Raw genomic sequence first — 24,069 nt, forward strand, 5'->3', positions numbered from 1 at the left:
CGGCGCGTGGTGGCGGAGGTGGTGGGATGCGGCGACCGGCAGTAAAAGGCCCATAGGCTTCTATAGGGTATCGCTATCAAACGATGGCGATACCCTCGGCGGCGAAAACCCAGCGGCCGGGGGTTAGTACATAAGAAAATATGGTAAAAAACCCCAAAACGGGGGTTTTACCGCATTTTCCCTTTAGTACATCCCGCCTTAAGTATGAAGATTGCAATTTCATAGCTGTAGCCTGAGCTTAGTCTGGAATTAAACTGTTCAAAAAACTGATAGCAAACATCTAAGAATTGATGTGACTCATTTTGCAACTGCATCAAAACTTGGACTGCTTAACAACTTCAAATGTACTGTACAGTATGTTCCATTTCTAACATCCTACAATTCCTCACTCTGTCTGTGAACACTATACAACCAACTTGTATTAAAAAAAATAAAAAATGTTAATGCCATGATTTGTTTGCCATTGTAAATACCTGGGTTAGAAATTTTGGTCAGTGAGGCATAGTTAATGAAGGCACAGTAGTCTGGGTTGGTGTTTACGTAAACAAACATAATGGCCTTTCATCAGCTAAACATTTGCCTTACTGGTGGTAACCTGTGTAAATTAACCATAGTTTATATACTTGCGAATCCAGTCTGAATTACTGTACCTTGGTATTACTATCATCTGCATTTCTGCAATTCTACTGTTCTGTTTCTCATTCAGCCACTACTCCTATTTTAAATTTTCCACCCCTATTTACCTCATCCACACTATGTCCATGGTGACAATACCCCTCTCCTTCTCTTCTAGTCTCCTACATCTCCTCCTCTCCTCTCTTTCCCTTCTGCCCCTCTGCTTCCCTTCCCCTCCTCTCCTGCTACCCCTCTGTCATTCACATGTGGCCCACCACGAACCCTCTACCCCACTACTAGCACTGCCCTCTCCCTCCTCTCCCTGTCACCTCACCACTCCTTCATCAGTATCACACTGTACTGCCCCTGTGCCCGACTCCTGCAGTTTCCTTTCCTAGCTCAGGAGCCTGCACCATCACTATACCCTGTGTATCCCTGCCTTCCAAAGTAATCGCACTTCAGTGCTACAGCAATCCTGATAATTGAATTTGCATCTCTCCCACAAACTCATAATCCCTATCATGTACCCTATGGAATGCCAGATCTGTTTGTAACAAACTGGTCCCCTCCCATGACCTTTTCATCTCCAACTCCCTGCATCTCCTAGCCATTACTGAATCCTGGATTACAAACTCTGACATCTTTTCTCACATGTATCAGGCAAGGAAGTCATGGCCCTCATCTGTTCCTCCCCCCACCACCACCTCCCCACTTGACCCTATCTTCTCCCACCTGCTCTGCTATCTCTCTCCTTCTTCCTGTTCCCATCTTGACCACCTCCTCAATGACTCCCTCTCATCAGACGCTGTCCCCTCTGCCTTCAAGCATTCACTCATCTCCCCTATGCATAAAATACCTACCCTTGATCCAAAAACCCTCTCCAACTACTGACCCATCTCTCTCCTCCCTTTTGCCTCCAAACCCCTTGCGCATATTGCCTACAACTACCTTACTACCTGAAAGGATATGACCTTATATTCTTAACCCTCGATGTGATGGCCTCTTAGACGTCTGGAGTGTGAACTTTTAGCCACAAGGTACATGCACAACACAAGCAGTAGAAATTCACACTGTTTTATTATGAGGTTAACAAAAGTATATAAGGCAATGCATATGGGTGTAACTGACATGTCGTTACACTCCCATTGGCTCGTTAATAGTTACCAGGCAGAACAGAAAAGGCGGATGTCCATATATGGGTTTTCTACAAGTTTCTCAAACATTTAACAAGGTTTTTGTAACACAGTATATTTGGGTAGAAAGAACAAGTTTCATCTGACCTTGGATGCCAGACCCACACAGGCCTGGTATCTGTATGAGAGACAAAGGCACCTAGCACAGGGCAGCACGCATCCATGCAAACACATAAGAGTTCATATAGCATGTTTTAACCCTTCACTAGGGAAATAGAAATATTCACTTTTACACTGTAACTATTATAAGGAAATTGATCATATAAAAAGTAATATTTACAAAGCACAGAAGAGTTAACCCTTCAATCCCCTCTTAGAATCATGATTATTATATGACATGATTCTTGAGTGAGGCTCCTTTTAAATTTCTCCCTGTGGTGGTGTTAGATGTATAACAGGTATAGTTTCCAGGATATATGGTTATGGTGCTTCCTGGGTTGGGATTTTTTGACAATATGGGATATTCCCTTTTCCACATTTCGCACTGACTGTCATTTGTTTTGGTGTCATTAAAAAGGCTGAAAAAAAAACAATTTTCCTGTTCTAGGGGTATATTAAGGGGCACTGTACCTAGGTGGGGCCTAGATTTGCCACAGACATAACAGTTGCTTTTATTGTGTTTGTTAGCACTATACTTCATCCATTCCAACCAAAATTAATGTCAGAGAAACCAGTTTCAATAGCTAGGGTGTCTTCAAAGGTAGGGTTAGTAATAGCCACCATATCTTTAGAAGTGGCAATATGGGGCTTTAAAGGTTTGTTTTGGGGATATTTGCTATATCTATTTTTTGCAAATGATGGGCCATATTTCCAATCTGCTCCTGTATTCCACCCCACAGCTTCCCAGGAATTACAATTAGATCCATAATATCTAATGTCATAGTACCATTCGTCAGTAACACAAATATATACTGTCTCAGACATTCCTGATTTCCTTTTCTGCTGTATGAAATGTTTGTTGTCAGCAAGTTTAGGGAACATGAAATAATCAAGGATGTATGTGGCTACGTGTGTATTGGAGGAATTGTACCACAAGGTGGGGACCCCATCTGTTTGTGTGATGTCGACTTCACATATTGTGAGGTGAATGAGGGCCAGTAGGGCTATCGAGATAGTCCCCAGGATAAAGATAGGGGACAGGTTCCTCATCTTCTTCTGTTCTTCTTTCTTCGCTAGGTGGGAGGTCAGGGCTGTCTGCCCCGGTTCGTACCTCACTGGAATCACTTGCTTCCCTCTCTAGGTCTGGTCTAGGAACCTTTTTTACTCGGGATGCATGGATCCAGGTAGGACTTTCCTCTGTCAGGACTGCTGTTCGGGTAACTGCTACGACCTCTGTCTCTGGACCATAGGTGAAGTCTCCTGGGCTCTTGTTCCTGGGGAGCACCTTCACCACGACTCTGTCTCTGACTTTAAAGGGGTGTGTAGGTTCCTGTGGATTCAAAAGGGTTTTTACAAACAACCTCATGTTCAATTTCATTCAGTTTTGTTATCAGGGACCTGACATACTCTTTTCTGATGAGTTCTAGATCTCCTTCCTGTATTACTAGTGGTTTCTTAGCCCAGGGTGTAGGAAAAGGGTCTACCCATTAGTATTTCAAAGGGTGAGTATCCTAGAGTTTTCTGTGGGGTATTCAAGATGCTGGTGTTTAGCTTTATTAGGGTTGTTCCTGAGGCAAGTGATGCATCTGCTAACATACTGGTCCACAAGTGATTTGGCATTAGTAACATAAAAATCATTGGTTAGTAGGAGGAGTGTTGTGGCTTCACCACGGTGACCAACACCACGGCACTGGGCAACGAGCAAAGGGGCACTGGACTGGGGTATACAGGGTTTCCCCTCTTTGCAGATTAATCCTGATTTAGGATTTTTTCTGCAGAATTGGGTAAGTCCAGTCGGAGAGATCAGTATTAGTCGCAGCAGCTTGAAGTTGAGTGAGCAGATGGACGTTGTCAAGGGAGGGACATGCTCTAATGAGTGCAATGAGTTCTGCAGCTTGCGCGGACTGATAAGGTATTGGTAGGGTTTCCAACACAGTATCAGGGAGGGTGACAATGGCATAGCCAGCCTGGTATGTATTGTCATTGAGCCTACTACAGGAGCTGTCAACAAAAACTATGTCTGCGCCTGGTATGGGAACGGGAGACATGTCAAGTCTGGGAGAAGTTTCAGCTTCAATGGAAGCAGCACAGTCATGTAGGTCGGGTGATTCATCCTCGGGACCTTTCAAGCCTAAAAGGGCATTGAGAATGGGTGCAGGGCCAGAAGAACTAGCAGTGTACTTGATGGTAAGGGTAGGGTTACTCAAAAGGAGTACTTCATATCCACTAAGGCGTTGTGCTGACATGTGCTGTGTGTAAGCCTTTAAGTATTGCCAGGACATCATGTGTGGTGTGGAGTACTGTGATGTGGCCTAAAGTGAGGGTAGTGGCCATTTCTGCAACCATTGCACAGGCTGCCAAAGCCCTGAGGCAGGCAGGCATACCTTGCACAGACACTGGCATGACTTTGGAAAAAAATGCCACGGGGCGCAACTTCCCTCCATGAAACTGTGTGAGCACCCCCGCCATGGTTTTACAATTGTCCCTTGCATATAGATGGAAAGGTAGCACATAATTGGGGAGGCCAAGTGCCGGACTTTTCATCAACATACATTTTAAACTTTCATATGCAGTTAACATTTCTTGTGACCATTGTACAGTTTTAGGTTTGTCCTTCAGTGTGGCTTGTCTCAAAATGTTATCATAATAAGAGCAATCAGATATCCACTGTCTGCAGTAATTTACCATACCCAGGAAGGACAATAGTTCCTTCTGGGTAGTTGGGGTGACCAGGCCCAATACAGACTGTATGCGTTGTGGACTGACTTTCCTCTCTCCCTGAGTGAGCACAAAACCTAAGTAATCAACATGCTTTTTACACCATTGCATTTTTATTTTGGACACCTTGTGTCCACATTCACAAAGCCAGTTTAGTAATGAAACACCATCCTCTCGGCAGGCCTCCTCAGTTTTACTACAGAGCAGCAGATCATCTGCATACTGTAGCAGGACTGAACCATGGTGAGGTTGCCAGGGCCCCAATGTGGCCTGGAGACAACAGGTGCGTCAATAATCTGCACCAGGTAAGTTGTTTACCCTCAAAAGAAAAGGCAAAAGTAATTGTGTCTGTGAATCTACAGGCATGCTGAAAAAAAAGGCATTCTTCAAATCAAATACAGAGAAGAACGCAGCATCTGCAGGGATTGCAGAAATGAGTGAGTTTACATCTGGAACAATTGGTGCAATTGGGACAATTAACTGATTGATCGCTCTGAGATTCTGTACAAATCTTATACTGCCATCAGCTTTGGCAACAGGGTTCACAGGAGTACAGTATGGTGATACAATATGTCTGAGAATACCCTGTTGTAAGAATTGCTGTATCATGGGGCGGAGACCTTCTATCTTTTCTGGTGAGAGGGGACACTGCATAGGTCAGAACACAAAACACTGGTTGTTGCACCGCTGTCCACTAAAAAGGGAATTTTACTTCCATTTATAATAAGTGGCAGCAGAGGTGAATCTTTACTATGACGGGAGAGTTGAATAAAGGCTGGGATGCCCTCCTCCGGGCCCCGTCAGTGCGCGGGGTCTTTGGAATCTTCCCTGACTGCGGGGTTGGTTCTGTCTGTCAAAGCGTCTGGAGTTCTGATAGTTATGAGTGAGTGGGGAAGTGAGTAAGCTTTCTGAGTTAAGCAAAGGTAAGCCAGCGTCATCTGTCCAGCAGTCCTTAAACCTTTTCCAAAACGCAGTAACAGACTATGAAGGTTTCTGTTTACAAGCTACAGCGACAGGCAAAAAGCACAGGCTTTAAAGACTTCCTTCATATGTGTATAGCTGCGTCCTTTGCAAGCTTTGCGCAAATAAGATATACAGCCATCGAGGGTAATAGTGGGCTTGGGACAGTGTTTTACTATTATCTAAACTCTGGGTTATTGGTGCTAGGGATAGAGCTAGTGGACGCACCCTCCAGCAGTGGAGCTGGAGGCAATCCCATCTAGTGTGAAAGGGTTACTGCTGCCAAGAGATTTGTGTCTCTGAGCGCAGGATACATTGGAATGCAAAGGGGGGAGGGAGAGGGTTTTTAAAGATTTACAGTTCTCTGCAGTTTCGCTTCTGTGCTAAACTGACATTTTTTCTTAAATCTCCATATAGAAAAGGTAATTACTGCCTTCCCGTAGGAATGGGTCCTGTCCTGCTTTCTCTGTCCATCCCGCTAAATTATCCACCCATGGGTTAACTAAGTAATACTCTGAGGTAGAGTTACGGGCAACATACATCTTGCATGTCTCACCAGGGAGGGGCGGGGGATATGCAGTTTTTTACTCTGACTAGAGCCCATTGTCAGACAGTAATATAAATCAACAATACAACTTTTAAAAGAAAATTATCTAAAATATACAACACTCTACTTACTTGTACATGCATCAGCTTAACCAGTTAATTAGTCATTGACAATATCACAATATTATCTGTATAATGAGAACATGAAATCTTTTGACGGGTACGCTTACCTTCGTACAAGATGTCAGAAAAATACAGCGTTTTAAACAGGAAGCAAGAAAAGTGTTTGAGTAAAGATATCTGGCAGACGAAAACTTACCAGCCGTCTGGACCAAATATAAGAACTTATCTCACTACAAACATACAAGAATATATAGGCGATCAAATCGGGGTATTCTCTACGTTACGTATAGACCCCAGGTCTATGTTTTTTTAAGTATCCCAGATACTGACGTCTTTGGAGAATTGCGCTTGGACCCCGGGTCCTTTCTCAGACGTATTCTTTAAGTCCCAGACATTAAAGATTCTATGGTATCCCTGATACCTGTTTTATGCTTTTACATAAAACTTCGTAATATTAAGTCCCGGACTTAAATATTACCTTGTCACGTGTTCCCGGAACACTGACACGGATTCAGCTTCAGTGTATGACCGCAATCCTGTATGGCAAAGACAGACAATAAATTCTCTATTTTTACCATTCAGGGACGATCACTGAATTCCGGACATAGCCCCCAGCTGAAAGGATATGACCTTATATTCTTAACCCTCGATGTGATGGCCTCTTAGACGTCTGGAGTGTGAACTTTTAGCCACAAGGTACATGCACAACACAAGCAGTAGAAATTCACACTGTTTTATTATGAGGTTAACAAAAGTATATAAGGCAATGCATATGGGTGTAACTGACATGTCGTTACACTCCCATTGGCTCGTTAATAGTTACCAGGCAGAACAGAAAAGGCGGATGTCCATATATGGGTTTTCTACAAGTTTCTCAAACATTTAACAAGGTTTTTGTAACACAGTATATTTGGGTAGAAAGAACAAGTTTCATCTGACCTTGGATGCCAGACCCACACAGGCCTGGTATCTGTATGAGAGACAAAGGCACCTAGCACAGGGCAGCACGCATCCATGCAAACACATAAGAGTTCATATAGCATGTTTTAACCCTTCACTAGGGAAATAGAAATATTCACTTTTACACTGTAACTATTATAAGGAAATTGATCATATAAAAAGTAATATTTACAAAGCACAGAAGAGTTAACCCTTCACTACCTTTCTTTCCTCCCACTCCATTTTTTATCCATTCCAGTCTGGCTTCCGTCCCATCTACTCCACTGAAACTGACCTCACAAAAGTCTGCAATGACTTCCATGCTGCCAAATCTAAGGGCAACTACTCTCTACTTATTCTTCTTGAACTCTCTGCTGCTTTTGACACTGTGGACCACCCTCTTCTTCGGCAAATCCTTCACTTCCTTGATCTGCATGATACTGCCCTCTCCTGGCTGTCCTCCTACCTCCCTGACTGTTCCATCTCTGTCTCCTCTCATAACTCCACCTCCTCCCCCAACTAATTGTAGGTGTGCCCAAAGTTTCTGTTCTTGGTCCTCTCCTTTTTTTTTCTCTATACGTCCTCTTTAGGTGAACTCATTAGCTCTTTTGACTACCAATATCATCTCTATGCTGATGATACTCAAATCTACCTTTCCTCCCATGACCTCTCCCCCGCTCTCCTTACTCATATCTCCGTCTCTCTGCTACCTCTTCTTGGCTGTCCCAGCGCTTTCTTAAACTTAATATGTCTAATGCTGGGTACACACTGACAGATATATTGGCCAATCAATTATTCAGACAATGTGGGTCATTCCGAGTTGATCGCTCACTAGCAACTTTTTGCTGTGCTGCAATCAGATAGTCGTCGCCTATGGGGGAGTGTATTTTCGCTTTGCAAGTGTACGAACGGTTTTCCAGCCGATGGAACAAAAAGTTTTATGTAGCTTCTGAGTAGCTCTGGACTTACTCAGCCGCTGCGATCACTTCAGTCTTTTTGGTCCCGGAATTGACTTCAGACACCCGCCCTGCAAACGCTTGGACACGCCTGCATTTTTCCAAACACTCCCAGAAAACAGTCAGTTGACACCCACAAACGCCCTCTTTCTGTCAATCACATTGCGATCAGCTGTGCGAATGGATTCTTCGTTAAATCCATCACCCAGCACCGATCCTATTTGTACCCGTACGATGTGACTGTGCATTGCGGTGCATACGTATGCGCAGTTTTGCCAAGATTTAACCTGATCGCTAGTGAGCGATCAACTCAGAATGACCCCCAATATATATTTTGCTGATCTGCAGGTGTGTGCAAGCAATATGACTGTGAAAGACTTCTTTCACAGATATATTGCATCTGCTGTGCAACACAGCAGATGGCCAATATATCTGCAGATATATTGGTGCATCTTTCTGTGTGTATAAACAACCCCCATCTGCATATATAGCTGCAGATAGATTGAACAGCAGATATATCTTTAAGCTATATTGTCACATCTTTCTGTGTGTATGAGCAACCTCCATCGGCAGATATATCTGCAGATCGATTGAACTGCAAATATATCTTTCTGCTGCGGGGTACACTGGGCTCCACAAGTCTGGACAATGGGGTGTAGAGTAGGATCTTGATCCGAGGCACCAAAAGGCTCAAAGCTTTGACTGTTCCCAGAATGCACAGCGCCGCCTCCTATATCACCCCGCCTCCCATCACAGGAGCTCAGTTTGTCAGTTGGTGCTGCAGTAAGATGGGCTGCTCCATGCAGCCCTGAGAAAAGCTTTTTATGAGGTAAAAAGTGAAGACTTCAAGGGCAGCAGCGGTGGTAAATGTCTTGTGACATTCACTGCTGCAGCTCCAGCTCTCCCCAGCGGCGCTGTACACTCCCGAGCCCTGGTTGCCGGATACCTACAGCGGAGGCTCCGGTTTTCTTCATGTTAGACACACACGGCTGGGGCTCTCCAGGATCGCGCGGCCGCACTTCGGGAGGTGGTAAGTGGGTCCCGCTCGCGGGACCCGGTCTTTATCATGATCCGGCGCGGTCAGTGGGAGGCGGGCCACGCGCGCTGGCGGTGGACACTGTGGATACAGGCGATCCCACTAGATCACCAGGGCATGGGCGCAGGTCAGGTTTTCTCTTAAAACCGATTTCTCTATCGTCCTAAGTGGATGCTGGGGTTCCTGAAAGGACCATGGGGAACAGCGGCTCCGCAGGAGACAGGGCACAAAAAAGTAAAGCTTTACTAGGTCAGGTGGTGTGCACTGGCTCCTCCCCCTATGACCCTCCTCCAGACTCCAGTTAGATTTTGTGCCCGAACGAGAAGGGTGCAATCTAGGTGGCTCTCCTAAAGAGCTGCTTAGAGAAAGTTTAGTTTAGGTTTTTTTTCTTTACAGTGAGTCCTGCTGGCAACAGGATCACTGCAACGTGGGACTTAGGGGGAAAGTAGTAAACTCACCTGCATGCAGAGTGGATTTGCTGCTTGGCTACTGGACACCATTAGCTCCAGAGGGATCGAACACAGGCCCAGCCGTGGAGTCCGGTCCCGGAGCCGCGCCGCCGACCCCCTTGCAGATGCTGAAGCGTGAAGAGGTCCGGAAACCGGCGGCTGAAGACTCCTCAGTCTTCATAAGGTAGCGCACAGCACTGCAGCTGTGCGCCATTTTCCTCTCAGCACACTTCACTGGGCAGTCACTGAGGGTGCAGAGCGCTGGGGGGGGGCGCTCTGAGAGGCAAATATAAACCTTATACAAGGCTAAAAATACCTCACATATAGCCCATAGGGGCTATATGGAGATATTTAACCCCTGCCTGACTGGAAAAATAGCGGGAGAAGAACCCGCCGAAAAAGGGGCGGGGCCTATCTCCTCAGCACACGGCGCCATTTTCTGTCACAGCTCCGCTGGTCAGAACGGCTCCCAGGTCTCTCCCCTGCACTGCACTACAGAAACAGGGTAAAACAGAGAGGGGGGGCACATTAATGGCTATATATATATATATTAAAGCAGCTATAAGGGAGCACTTAATATAAGGATATCCCTTGTATATATAGCGCTTTGTGGTGTGTGCTGGCAGACTCTCCCTCTGTCTCCCCAAAAGGGCTAGTGGGTCCTGTCTTCATTAGAGCATTCCCTGTGAGTTTGCGGTGTGTGTCGGTACGTGGTGTCGACATGTATGAGGACGATATTGGTGTGGAGGCGGAGCAATTGCCAAATATGCAGATGTCACCCCCCAGGGGGTCGACACCAGAATGGATGCCTTTATTTGTGGAATTACGTGATGGTTTATCTTCCCTTAAACAGTCAGTTGAGGACATGAGGCGGCCGGACAATCAATTAATGCCTGTCCAGGCGCCTCAAACACCGTCAGGGGCTGTAAAACGCCCTTTGCCTCAGTCGGTCGACACAGACCCAGACACGGGCACTGATTCCAGTGACGACGGTAGAAATTCAAACGTATTTTCCAGTAGGGCCACACGTTATATGATTTTGGCAATGAAGGAGACGTTACATTTAGCTGATACTACAGATACCGTAAAACAGGGTATTATGTATGGTGTGAAAAAACTACAAACAGTTTTTCCTGAATCAGAAAAATTAAATGACGTGTGTGATGAAGCGTGGGTTGCTCCTGATAAAAAGTTGATAATTTCAAAAAAGTTATTGGCATTATACCCTTTCCCGCCAGAGGTTAGGGCGCGCTGGGAAACACCCCCTAAGGTGGACAAGGCGCTCACACGCTTATCCAAACAAGTGGCGTTACCCTCTCCTGAGACGGCCGCACTTAAGGATCCATCAGATAGAAAGATGGAAGTTATTCAAAAGAATATATACACACATGCAGGTGTTATACTACGACCAGCTATAGCAACTGCCTGGATGTGCAGTGCTGGAGTAGTTTGGTCAGAATCCCTGATTGAAAATATTGATACCCTAGATAGGGACAATGTTTTACTGTCGTTAGAACAAATAAAGGATGCATTTATCTATATGCGTGATGCACAGAGGGATATTTGCACACTGGCATCTCGGATGAGTGCTATGTCCATTTCAGCCAGAAGAGCCTTATGGACACGACAGTGGACAGGCGATGCGGATTCAAAACGTCACATGGAGGTTTTGCCGTATAAAGGGGAGGAGTTATTTGGAGTTGGTCTATCAGACTTGGTGGCCACGGCTACTGCCGGGAAATCCACTTTTTTACCTCAAGTCACTCCCCAACAGAGAAAGGCACCGACCTTTCAACCGCAGCCTTTTCGCTCCTACAAAAATAAGAGAGCAAAGGGCTTGTCGTACCTGCCACGAGGCAGAGGAAGAGGGAAGAGACACCAACAGGCAGCTCCTTCCCAGGAACAGAAGCCCTCCCCGGCTCCTGCAAAAACCTCAGCATGACGCTGGGGCCTCTCAAGCGGACTCGGGGACAGTGGGGGGCCGTCTCAAAAATTACAGCGCGCAGTGGGCTCACTCGCAGGTAGACCCCTGGATCCTGCAGATAATATCTCAGGGGTACAGGTTGGAATTAGAGACGGATCCTCCTCATCGTTTCCTGAAGTCTGCCTTACCAACCGTCTCTTCCGAAAGGGAGAGGGTGTTGGAAGCCATTCACAAGCTGTACGCTCAGCAGGTGATAGTCAAAGTACCCCTATTACACCAAGGAAAGGGGTATTATTCCACTCTATTTGTGGTACCGAAGCCGGATGGCTCGGTAAGGCCTATTCTAAATCTGAAGTCCTTGAACCTCTACATAAAAAAGTTCAAGTTCAAGATGGAGTCACTCAGAGCAGTGATAGCGAACCTGGAAGAAGGGGACTTTATGGTATCCTTGGACATCAAGGATGCGTATCTACACGTTCCGATTTACCCCGCACACCAGGGGTACCTCAGGTTCATTGTTCAAAACTGTCACTATCAGTTTCAGACGCTGCCGTTCGGATTGTCCACGGCGCCTCGGGTCTTTACCAAGGTAATGGCCGAGATGATGATTCTTCTTCGAAGAAAAGGCGTATTAGTTATCCCATACTTGGACGATCTCCTAATAAGGGCAAGGTCCAGAGAACAGCTGGAGACAGCTTTAGCACTATCTCAAGAGGTGCTAAGACAACACGGGTGGATTCTGAATATTCCAAAATCCCATTTAATCCCGACAACTCGTCTGCTGTTCCTAGGAATGATTCTGGACACGGTTCAGAAAAAGGTTTTCCTTCCATAGGAAAAAGCCAAGGAGTTATCCGATCTGGTCAGGAACCTCCTAAAACCAGGAAAAGTGTCAGTACATCAATGCACAAGAGTCCTGGGAAAAATGGTGGCTTCTTACGAAGCAATTCCATTCGGCAGATTCCATGCAAGAATATTCCAAAGGGATCTGTTGGACAAATGGTCAGGGTCGCATCTGCAGATGCACCTGCGAATAACCCTGTCACCAAAGACAAGGGTGTCACTTCTGTGGTGGTTGCAGAAGGCTCACCTATTAGAAGGCCGCAGATTCGGCATTCAGGATTGGATCCTGGTGACCACGGACGCCAGCCTGAGAGGCTGGGGAGCAGTCACACAAGGAAGAAACTTCCAGGGAGTATGGACGAGTCTGGAAAAGTCTCTTCACATAAACATTCTGGAACTAAGAGCAATCTACAATGCTCTAAGCCAGGCGGAACTTCTCCTGCAAGGAAAGCCGGTGTTGATTCAGTCGGACAACATCACGGCGGTCGCCCATGTAAACAGGCAGGGCGGCACAAGAAGCAGGAGTGCAATGGCAGAAGCTGCCAAGATTCTTCGCTGGGCGGAGAATCACGTGATAGCACTGTCAGCAGTGTTCATCCCGGGCGTGGACAACTGGGAAGCAGACTTCCTCAGCAGACACGATCTTCATCCGGGAGAGTGGGGTCTACATCCAGAAGTCTTCAACATGTTAATAGACCGTTGGGAAAGACCAATTGTAGACATGATGGCGTCTCGCCTCAACAAGAAACTGGACAAATATTGCGCCAGGTCAAGAGATCCACAGGCAATAGCTGTGGACGCACTGGTAACTCCTTGGGTGTACCAGTCAGTGTATGTGTTTCCTCCTCTGCCGCTCATACCAAAGGTATTGAAGATCATACGGCAAAGAAGAGTAAGAACAATACTAGTGGTTCCGGATTGGCCGAGAAGGACTTGGTATCCGGAACTTCAAGAGATGCTCACGGACGAACCGTGGCCTCTACCTCTGAGAAGGGACCTGCTACAGCAGGGTCCCTGTCTTTTTCAAGACTTACCGCGGCTGTGTTTGACGGCATGGCGGTTGAACGCCAGATCCTAAAAGGGAAAGGCATTCCAGAAGAAGTCATTCCTACCTTGATTAAGGCACGGAAGGAAGTCACCGTGAAACATTATCACCGCATTTGGCGAAAATATGTAGCGTGGTGCGAGGATCGGAGGGTTCCGACGGAGGAATTCCAACTGGGTCGTTTCCTACATTTCCTGCAATCAGGATTATCTATGGGTCTCAAATTGGGATCCATTAAGGTTCAAATTTCGGCCCTGTCAATATTCTTCCAAAAAGAATTGGCCTCTGTCCCTGAGGTCCAGACTTTTGTCAAGGGAGTACTGCATATACAGCCTCCTGTGGTGCCTCCGGTGGCACCGTGGGATCTAAATGTAGTTTTAGATTTCCTCAAATCCCATTGGTTTGAACCATTGAAAAAGGTGGATTTGAAATATCTCACATTGAAAGTGACTATGTTACTAGCCCTGGCCTCTGCCAGGAGAGTATCTGAATTGGCGGCTTTATCTTATAAAAGTCCTTATCTAATCTTCCATTCGGATAGGGCAGAACTGCGGACTCGTCCGCATTTTCTCCCTAAAGTGGTATCAGCATTTCATCTGAACCAACCTATTGTGGTGCCTGCGGCCACTAGCGACTTGGAGGACTCCAAGTTGTTGGACGTTGTCAGAGCCTTAAAAATATACATTGCAAGGACGGCTGGAGTCAGAAAATCTGACTCGCTGTTTATATTGTATGCACCCAACAAGTTGGGCGCACCTGCTTCTAAGCAGTCGATTGCTCGTTGGATTTGTAACACAATTCAACTTGCACATTCTGTGGCAGGCCTGCCACAGCCTAAAACTGTAAAAGCCCACTCCACAAGGAAGGTGGGCTCATCTTGGGCGGCTGCCCGAGGGGTCTCGGCATTACAACTCTGCCGAGCAGCTACGTGGTCGGGGGAGAACACGTTTGTAAAATTTTACAAATTTGATACCCTGGCAAAGGAGGACCTGGAGTTCTCTCATTCGGTGCTGCAGAGTCATCCGCACTCTCCCGCCCGTTTGGGAGCTTTGGTATAATCCCCATGGTCCTTTCAGGAACCCCAGCATCCACTTAGGACGATAGAGAAAATAAGAATTTACTTACCGATAATTCTATTTCTCGGAGTCCGTAGTGGATGCTGGGCGCCCATCCCAAGTGCGGATTATCTGCAATACTTGTACATAGTTATTGTTAACTAATTCGGGTTATTGTTAAGGAGCCATCTTTAAGAGGCCCTTTCTGTTGTCATACTGTTAACTGGGTTTAGATCACAAGTTGTACGGTGTGATTGGTGTGGCTGGTATGAGTCTTACCCGGGATTCAAAATGCCTCCCTTATTGTGTATGCTCGTCCGGGCACAGTACCTAACTGGAGTCTGGAGGAGGGTCATAGGGGGAGGAGCCAGTGCACACCACCTGACCTAGTAAAGCTTTACTTTTTTGTGCCCTGTCTCCTGCGGAGCCGCTGTTCCCCATGGTCCTTTCAGGAACCCCAGCATCCACTACGGACTCCGAGAAATAGAATTATCGGTAAGTAAATTCTTATTTTAATATCGCCCACAGTACCCAGTGGTTTTGCCAGCAAGGGGGATAAGGCTTAGACCTGAAGCCCCTCCCCCAGCCCCAGGGCGCCATTTCCAGCAAGTATTCCCGCCCTGGAGCTGCATCTCTGTCTTTTCCTCACTCCCTGTCAGTGTCTGCGGCGCCATTACTCCTCAGCTCACTGTTCCTGGGACTGCTTGGGCAAATCCTCCTATGTAAAGCCACCTGGTTGTCAGTGCTGTGACTTTACATGACACTTAAGTATTCTACCTGCCTTTTTAGTCAGTGTTAGTAAGAATGAGTGCATTTAGTCAGGGGTTTATAGTACAATTACCCTGTGATATACATCCAGTTTCTTACTCTGTAGTGTTATATCTATTGACTATATAGCTGTGTAAGCTAGTTCAGTGCAGTATTATTGTCTGTAATAACCTCTGCATTGTACAAACTGTGACTATTTGTGTGTGCATTGATAGCTGAGTGGTGTCCATCTCGTGTCTTTCACTCAACTTGCTATCCCTGTATTCTATAACCTGAGGGGGCTTGGTGCGTCAGGTGTTATCTCATATAGGATTTTCACAAAGATATACTGTATTACGTATTTTTCTCTGTGATTTAGTCACCATATCTCTCCTTTATCTCTGCTGGTGCTGACTACACTGCGCAGGGGATTGGGTTTAGGGATATAGTGCTGCTAATAATTGTACTGTGTTACCTAATACTGCAAGTTATATCATGTCTGCTTCTGAGGGTAACGGTTCTGGGGCGGAACACACTGCTGGTGTTGCTGAAGCCACAGGCACATATGGGGAGAATATAGCAGCTGTGGGCTCTGGTTCTGGGGGCTCCTTGCCCCCCAGTGGGACTGTGGCAACGGAGGCACATACTGACCCTCCGTGGGCCGCTTTTTCCACGCTTCTGCACACGCTAGTTCATAAACTAACACCCCCTATGGGACCCCCAATGCCGGTACAACCGTATGTGGTCCCTGCAGCTAACCCGCCGTGGGCGGACGATTTATCTGCTCAATTAAAGAAGTTGAACCAGTCCCTGACTACTAAAAAGTCTGACCATCGCTCACCTAAGTCCAAGAGGTCCTCTAAGCGGGCGCTCGTCTCATCACAATCCACTGCTGTCACTGACACCTCGTCTGATGAAGACAGCACATACACTGACCCCACAGGTTCTGACTCAGATACGGCTGATGGGGAGGGTAGTTCACATGTAGATGTTCCTGATCTTTTGGAGGCTATTAAGTTAATTCTGCAGATTACGGATGATCCCGAGCCATCCGTTCCTCCTAAGAAACCAGATAGGTTCAAGCGTCAGAAGGTGATTAAACAAGTTTTACCTCACTCTGACCACCTAGTGGATATACGTCAGGAACCCTGGCAAAGCCCGGGTACGAAGTTTGTGCCTCAAAAGAAGATGCTGGCTCGCTATCCCCTCGCGCCAGAGCTGTCTAAGAATAGGGAAACGCCTCCTTCAGTAGACTCACATGTGGCTAGGATGGTGGTTTCCTCAGCTCTACCTGTCACTACTGTCACGTCTCTAAAAGAGCCTACGGATAAACGTGTCGAGGGTTGTCTAAAAGCGATTTACACCATCACGGGTGCTGCACAAAGGCCCACTATTGCAGCTACATGGGCGGCAGAGGCTATTGAAGCATGGGCCTTGGAGTTAGAAGCTGAAATCTCCTCTGACCATGCTAGACAATGCTTGTCATATATTGTCACAGCTTCTCGCTATATTAAAGAGGTGGCTTCTGATGCCGGTATCCTAGCAGCCAAGGCCTCTACTACGTCAGTCCTGGCTCGCAGGATATTGTGGCTGAGATCCTGGTCTGTGGATCTGGACTCTAGAAAAACCCTGGAGGTACTCCCTTTCAAGGGGGATATTCTGTTTAGGGAGGACTTAAATAAGATAGTGGCTGACTTGGCTACTGCCAAAACTGCCTGTCTGCCTAATACAGCTCCTTCTGTGTCGAAGGCCAAAGGCACGTCCTTTCGCCCCTTTCGTCCTTCAGGTAAAGCAAAAGGTCAGGCGTACCATAAGCAGGCTTGCACTTCCAAACCTGGTAAGCTGAAGCCCAAAAGAGCCTGGGCTGCCCGTCAGCCAGCAGCCAAGACCGATAAACCTGCCGCATGACGGGGCGGGCCTCCCCCTGGGGGATCCCAGGGTGGGGGGGGTCGGCTTCTAGGGTATACCCAGGAATGGTTGAAGACCACTTCAGATGCCTGGGTACGGGAAGTCGTCACTCGAGGTTACGCCATAGCCTTCAAAAACCGACCCCTCATCGATTTTGCCAGACAGACGTCCCGTCGGACCAGACAAAGGCAAACACTCTGCATTCGGTGGAACAGACCCTCCTGGATACATGAGTCGTAGTACAGGTGCCTCTTGCTCAGAGGGGCCGGGGGTACTATTCCCCGCTGTTTCTAGTCCCGAAACCGAATGGGTCCTCCCGGCCCATTCTTAACCTCAAGGCACTGAACAAGTTTGTGAAGGTTTCCAAGTTCCGTATGGAAACCCTTCGCTCTATAGTTCTGGCCTTGGAACCTGGGGACTACATGGTCTCCCTGGACATACAGGATGCTTACCTGCATATTCCTATAGCAGTGTCACATCAACAATACCTGAGGTTCGCTATTGGCAACCTCCATTACCAGTTTCGGGCGTTACCTTTTGGTTTAACAACAGCTCTGCAAGTCTTCACCAAAGTTATGGTGGTGATGACGGTGGTACTCCGCCGTCAAGGGGTCATGATACTGGCGTATCTGGACGACTTGTTAATCCAGGCAAATTCCCCAGATCTTCTCCTGCGTCATCTGGATATGACGGTCCGGTTTCTACAAGCCCACGGGTGGCTCATCAACTGGAAGAAATCCTCCCTGGTCCCTGCTCAGAGCATGGTGCATCTGGGAGCGCTGTTGGACACTCACAACCAGAGGTTGTTCTTGTCTCAGGAGAAAGTCCTGAAACTTCAGGACAGGATTCGTTGCTTCCTTTCTCATCCGCAAGTGTCGATACATTCGGCAATGCAGGTGCTGGGCCTCATGGTATCAGCATTCGACATGGTGGAGTATGCTCAATTCCATTCTCGCGCCCTCCAGAAGCTGATTCTAGCCAAGTGGGACGGCCTGCCTCACCGGATCAGGTCTCAAATGATCTCTTTGACTCCGGAGGTCCGTCTGTCGCTGCTCTGGTGGCTCCAGGACCAACAATTGTGCAGAGGCCGTCCCTTCTGGATATCCAACTGGGTCCTGTTGACGACAGATGCCAGTCTAAGAGGTTGGGGCGCGGTGCTGGAGCAGCACTCCTTGCAGGGTCGGTGGACCAAGGAGGAATCTCTCCTCTCGATCAACATTCTGGAATTGCGGGCGGTCTTCAATGCGTTGAACCTAGCCCAGCATTTGATTCAGAACCATCCTGTTCAAGTACAGTCGGACAACGCCACCACAGTGGCTTACATAAATCATCAAGGCGGCACTCGAAGCCGTTTGGCAATGAAGGAAGCCTCACAGATTCTACGTTGGGCAGAACGCCATCTACCGGCAATATCGGCAATATTCATTCTGGGAGTCATGAATTTGGAAGCGGACTTTCTCAGTCGTCAGGACGTGCATGCCGGCGAGTGGGGCCTCCATCCAGAAGTGTTTCAACTCCTCGTGGAAAGGTGGGGTCTTCCAGATGTGGATCTGATGGCGTCTCGACACAATCACAAGGTTACGGTCTTCGGAGCAAGGACAAGGGATCCTCAAGCAGCATTCGTGGATGCGCTGGCAGTGCCGTGGAGGTTTCGGCTGCCGTACGTGTCACTCCTGCCCAGGGTAATTCGGAAGTTCAAGCAAGAAAAAGGAAATCTGCTTCTCATAGCTCCGGCGTGGCCCAGACGGCACTGGTTCTCAGACCTGCAAGGTCTATCGTCAGAGCGTCCACTTCTACTTCCACAATGCCCAGACCTCCTCGTTCAGGGCCCCTGTGTCTACCAGGACCTAGCCCGGATGTCTTTGACGGCGTGGCTCTTGAAGCTTCCGTCTTAAGAGCTAAGGGTTTTTCTGAAGAGGTCATTAAAACTATGTTGCGGGCCCGGATACTGGCCTCTGCTCGGATTTACCATCAGGTCTGGCATTCCTACTTTGTTTGGTGCGCATCTAACCATTATGACGCTTCCAAGTTTAGTACAGCCAAACTTTTGGCTTTTCTACAGCAGGGCCTAGATTTAGGCCTGCGTCTGGCCTCCCTCAAGGTTAATATTTCTGCCTTGTCGGTGTGGTTTCAGAGAAAAATTGCGACTTTACCTGATGTTCATACTTTCACTCAGGGTGTGTTGCGTATCCAACCTCCCTATGTCCCGCCTGTGGCTCCTTGGGACTTGTCGGTGGTTTTGGAGGCATTGCAGGAGCCTCCATTTGAACCTCTTGGTTCAGCTGACCTTAAGTGGCTTTCCCTTAAGGTGGTGTTCTTGCTGGCTATTGCCTCTGCTAGAAGAGTGTCGGATTTGGGTGCCTTGTCTTGTAGTTCCCCATATCTGATTTTTCACCGTGACCGGGCGGTTCTTAGGACTCGTCCCGGATATTTACCTAAGGTGGTTTCTTCGTTCCACCTTAATCAGGAGATTGTTGTTCCAGCTTTTGTCTCTCCTGATTTGTCTCCCAAAGAGAGGTCTTTGGATGTGGTACGGGCTCTCCGTATCTATGTGAAGAGAACTGCTTCTATTCGAAAGTCTGATTCTCTTTGTTTTGTTTGGATTTCACAAACGTGGCTGGCCTGCTCACAAGCAGACCCTGGCCAGGTGGATTAGAATGGTGATTGTGCATGCTTATGTGAAGGCTGGTCTGTCAGCTCCTGTTCATATTACGGCCCATTCTACTCGGTCTATTGGACCTTCTTGGGCGGCCCAACGTGGTGCGATCCTTGATCAATTGTGCAAGGCGGCTACGTGGTCCTCCGGGAACATGTTCATAAGGTTCTATGCCTTCGATATTGCCGCTTCCCAGGATGCTTCCTTTGGACGCCGGGTTCTTGTGCCCGCTACAGTACGTCCACCCCCATAAGGAACTGCTTTAGAACATCCCCATTGTCCAGACTTGTGGAGCCCAGTGTACCCCGCAGCAGAAAACGAGTTTTATGGTAAGAACTTACCCTTGTTAAAACTCTTTCTGCGAGGTACACTGGGCTCCACAAGGCGCCCACCCTGACGCACTTAGCTTCTTTGGGTTGATATGGCATTAGCCGCTGACACTTCTCTTGTCGTGAGAGTGTGGTGTATGTGGCTACTAACCGTTGTCGTCTCTTTTCCTGCTACTGCATTGGGCTGGTTAACTAAACTGAGCTCCTGTGCTGGGAGGCGGGGTGATATAGGAGGCGGCGCTGTGCATTCTGGGAACAGTCAAAGATTTGAGCCTGTTGGTGCCTCGGATCAAGATCCTACTCTACACCCCATTGTCCAGACTTGTGGAGCCCAGTGTACCTCGCAGAAAGAGTTTTAACAAGGGTAAGTTCTTTCCATAAAACTCATTTTTATTGTGTACCCAGATTGAGCTGATCATCTACCCACCCTCCCGCACAACCACAACTTCCACAATTTCATTATCCGTTGATGACATTACTGTCTCCTCTAGCCACCAAGTGCGCTGTTTCGGAGTAATCCTTGACTCCTCCCTCTACTTCAAACCACACATTCATCACCTCTCACAAACTTGCCGTTTTCATCTAAAAAATATTTCTAGGATCAGACCCTTTCTCACCCAGGATGCTACTAAGACCCTTATCCACTCACTGGCCATCTCCAGACTGGACTACTGTAATCTCCTATCTGGCATCACCGACAAATGCCACTTTCTACTCCAATCTATTCTCAATGCTCCAGCCCGGCTCATCTTCCTCACCAAACACACTACATCCACCTCTCCTCTCCTAGAAGCCCTTCACTGGCTTCCTTTCCCTTTTAGAATCCATTTCAGGCTTCTCACATTCACTTACAAAGCCCTCACCCACTCCTCTTCCAATTACATCTCTGACCTTATCTCCCTTTACACTCCCATCTGTCTGAATAATGAATAATTTAAAAAAGCAAAGAAAAAGTAGAAAAAAATGTGTTTTGAGGGTTATTTTAGGACAATTTAAAAACATTTTTTTTAAATGATAAGCAAATTTTTACAACATAAATAAATACTAAAGTTAACTTTGGGGTACATAAATTAAAGTTGATTAAGGGGTAATTGGAGGCCTTTTTATTTTATTGTTCGCAGCAACAATGACATGTAATTTTCAGACTAATTAAGCTAACTTCCTATTACCTAATTAGTCATTGGGGGAGGCAATGGGTTCTGAGAGTACCCCCTACGTTTTATCTTAAAACATTATTTTTTTCTTTTTTTTTATACCTGCTCTGGGTCTGTGAGAAAATAGCAGTGGAAATGCTTATAGAAATTACCGCAATTGATTTTCTGCCAAACCTTTGTGACTACGGGATAAGACCTGCCATCAATTTAATATGCCCCTGACACCCATAAAATTAATGTACCTAGTGGGCTACACTATGGCATGATTATACAGATCCAATGGAGGTGGGCATGGCCAAAGGTTGGGCAGGGCCAGCCCAAGGGCCATTTAAGTGGAGTATCTGAATAGAGGTGCCACACCATAGGGGGCGCAGTCCAGCCACTGCTGCCTGAACCATTGACTTTTGCTGCCGCCATTGACGGTGAGCCGCCCACAGCAGCCCTTAGATGTTCAATGCCAGTGACATCACTGTCCAATGTCTCCGACCAGCCCACTTTGTCACTCCTCCTCCAGTCAGCCCGCATCTTCAAGTTCTGCACACATCATATGTCCTGTGGGTGTCACTGTTTCAGGTTCCTACAGGCTATGTGATGTCCTCTCCTATATTACTGAAACTTTCCGGCAGGGCCGTAACTAGTGCTGCGCCAGCGGTGCCACACTAGTATTGTCCATGTGCCACTTGATAGCTGCAGCACCTGAATACTTCTTACATACAGTAGGTAGCTGGGTAACAATGCAACTTCCTGTCCCTCATCAAGCTTTGCCTCTCCCACTTTACCTCCTGTGTCCGCAGCATCTTCTGGGAGAGACATCATGACCTCTCCCAGCCTGCTGCCAGCACACCTACAGAAGAGCCGAAGCAAAGCCGCAGCATTTGAGCCACGAGGAGTCAGTTGGTGGAAGCTGCTGCTTCGGAGCCAACGTAAGTGTAACCTAGTGCGGACACACCACACACATACTCACAACACTCACAGCATACTCCTGTACAAACACACACACACATGTAAAAGGGGCTCTGCCTTGCGTATTATGTAACCAGAGCTTTATCTGGAGTAATGTGTAAACGGAGACTTTACCTGGAGTAATGTGTAAAAGGGGGCTCTATCAATATGTAACAGAGGGCTCTACATGGCATAATGTGTAACAGGGGGCTCTACCTAGCATAATGTGTAATAGGGGGCTCTACTTGTCATAATGTGTAACAGGGTGCTCTACCTGGCATAATGTATAACAGGGGACTCTACCTGGAGTAATGTGTAAGAGGGGGTCTACCTGGCATAATGTGCAACAGGGGGCTCTACCTGGAGTAATACCCCTTTCACACTGACATAGCCGGGTCACACCCGGGAATATGTACTCAGGTGTTTCCCAGGTGCTATCTGGCTTGAGACCCCTTTCAGACTTGCAGCCCGAACCGACATATTGCTGGGTTGGTGACGTCACCGCTGACGCTATTGGAGGTGGCGCTTGGAGATCATCATCTCAAAGTGCCGCCTCCTCCTATTCAGAGAACGGGTGCCGGGTCGCCTTGACCCGGGCTTACCCGTTCACACTGCACCGCACCCCGGGACGATTTCGGATTCAGCCCAGGTCGAAACCTGGGATGAAATGCCGGGACGCTCGACCCGCGATATTCTTTCAGTACCCTTTCACACTGAGCAAATTCCCTGATTCATGCGTGATCATGTGCAATAACCCGGGAAATATTTGTCAGTGTGAAAGGGGTATAATGTGTAAAAGGGGGCCTCTACTTGGCATAATGTGTAAAAGGGGGCTCTACCTGGCATAATGTGTAAAAGGGGGCTATGCCTGGAGTAATATGTAAAAGGTGACTCTACCTGGAGTAATGTGTAACAGGTGTTCTATCTGGTGTAATGTGTTACAGGGGCTCTACCTAGAGTAGTGTGTAAAAGGGGGTTCTACCTGAAGTAATGTGTAACAGGAGTTCTGTCTGGTGTAATGTGTTACAGGGCTCTACCTAGAGTAGTGTGTAATAGGTGCTCTACCTGGAGTAATGTGTAAAAGGGGGCTCTACCTGGAGTAATGTGTAAAAGGGGGCTCTACCTGGAGTAATGTGTAAAAGGGTGTTTTACCTTGAGTTATGTGTAAAAGGGGGCTCTACCTTGAGTAATGTTTAAAAGGGGGCTCTACCTTGAGTAATGTGTAAAAGGGGGCTCTACCTCGAGTAATGTGTAAAAGGGGGCTCTATCTGGAGTAATGTGTAAATGGCTCTACCTGGAGTAATGTGTAACAGGATACTCTACCTAGAGTAATGTGTAACAGGGGCTCTATCTGGCGTAATGTGTAACAGGGGCTGTAGCTGGAGTAATTTTTAAAAGGGGGCTCTACCTGGAGTAATGTGTAAAAGGGGCTCTACCTGGCATACGGAGTTATTCAGAGTTGTTAGCAATACAAAAAGGCATGCTAATGGGGAAAACCATGTTGCACTGCAGGTTGGGCAGATGTAACATGTGCATAGAGAGTTAGATTTGGGTGGGGTGTGTTCAAAATTAATTTTAAATTGCAGTGCTCAAATAAAGCAGCCAGTATTCACCATGCACAGAAACAATAACCCACCTAAATCTAAATCTCTCTGCACGTTACATCTGCCTCACCTGCAGTGCAACATGGTTTTGCCCAATTGCAAATTTTTTGGTTTGTTAACAACTCTGAATAACCCCCATAATGTGTAAAAGAGAGCTCTACTTAGAGTGTGTATAAGTGGCTCTACTGTGTGGCGTAATTTGAATAATGGAGACTACAGTGCGGCATA

At 47.2% G+C, this 24,069-nt stretch overlaps 1 protein-coding gene across 2 annotated transcripts in view; it reads left to right on the top strand.

The window, feature by feature from the left end:
* The window catches only part of PRNP (prion protein (Kanno blood group)), a 98,095-nt gene that overhangs the window by 65,705 nt on the left and 8,321 nt on the right, over positions 1-24,069 (top strand). Inside the window, exon 3 of one of the 2 annotated variants that reach the window (XM_063932050.1) lies at positions 2,985-3,091. The exons of the other annotated variant lie outside the window; for it this stretch is intronic. Within the exon in view, the coding sequence (XP_063788120.1) occupies positions 3,078-3,091 (14 nt within the window). The 5' untranslated portion in view covers positions 2,985-3,077. The remainder of the gene's footprint in view (positions 1-2,984; positions 3,092-24,069) is intronic. 2 annotated transcript variants of the gene reach the window in all.

This window comes from Pseudophryne corroboree, chromosome 6 (genome assembly GCF_028390025.1).
Source record: "Pseudophryne corroboree isolate aPseCor3 chromosome 6, aPseCor3.hap2, whole genome shotgun sequence".
In the NCBI taxonomy this organism is placed as follows: Eukaryota; Metazoa; Chordata; class Amphibia; order Anura; family Myobatrachidae; genus Pseudophryne; species Pseudophryne corroboree.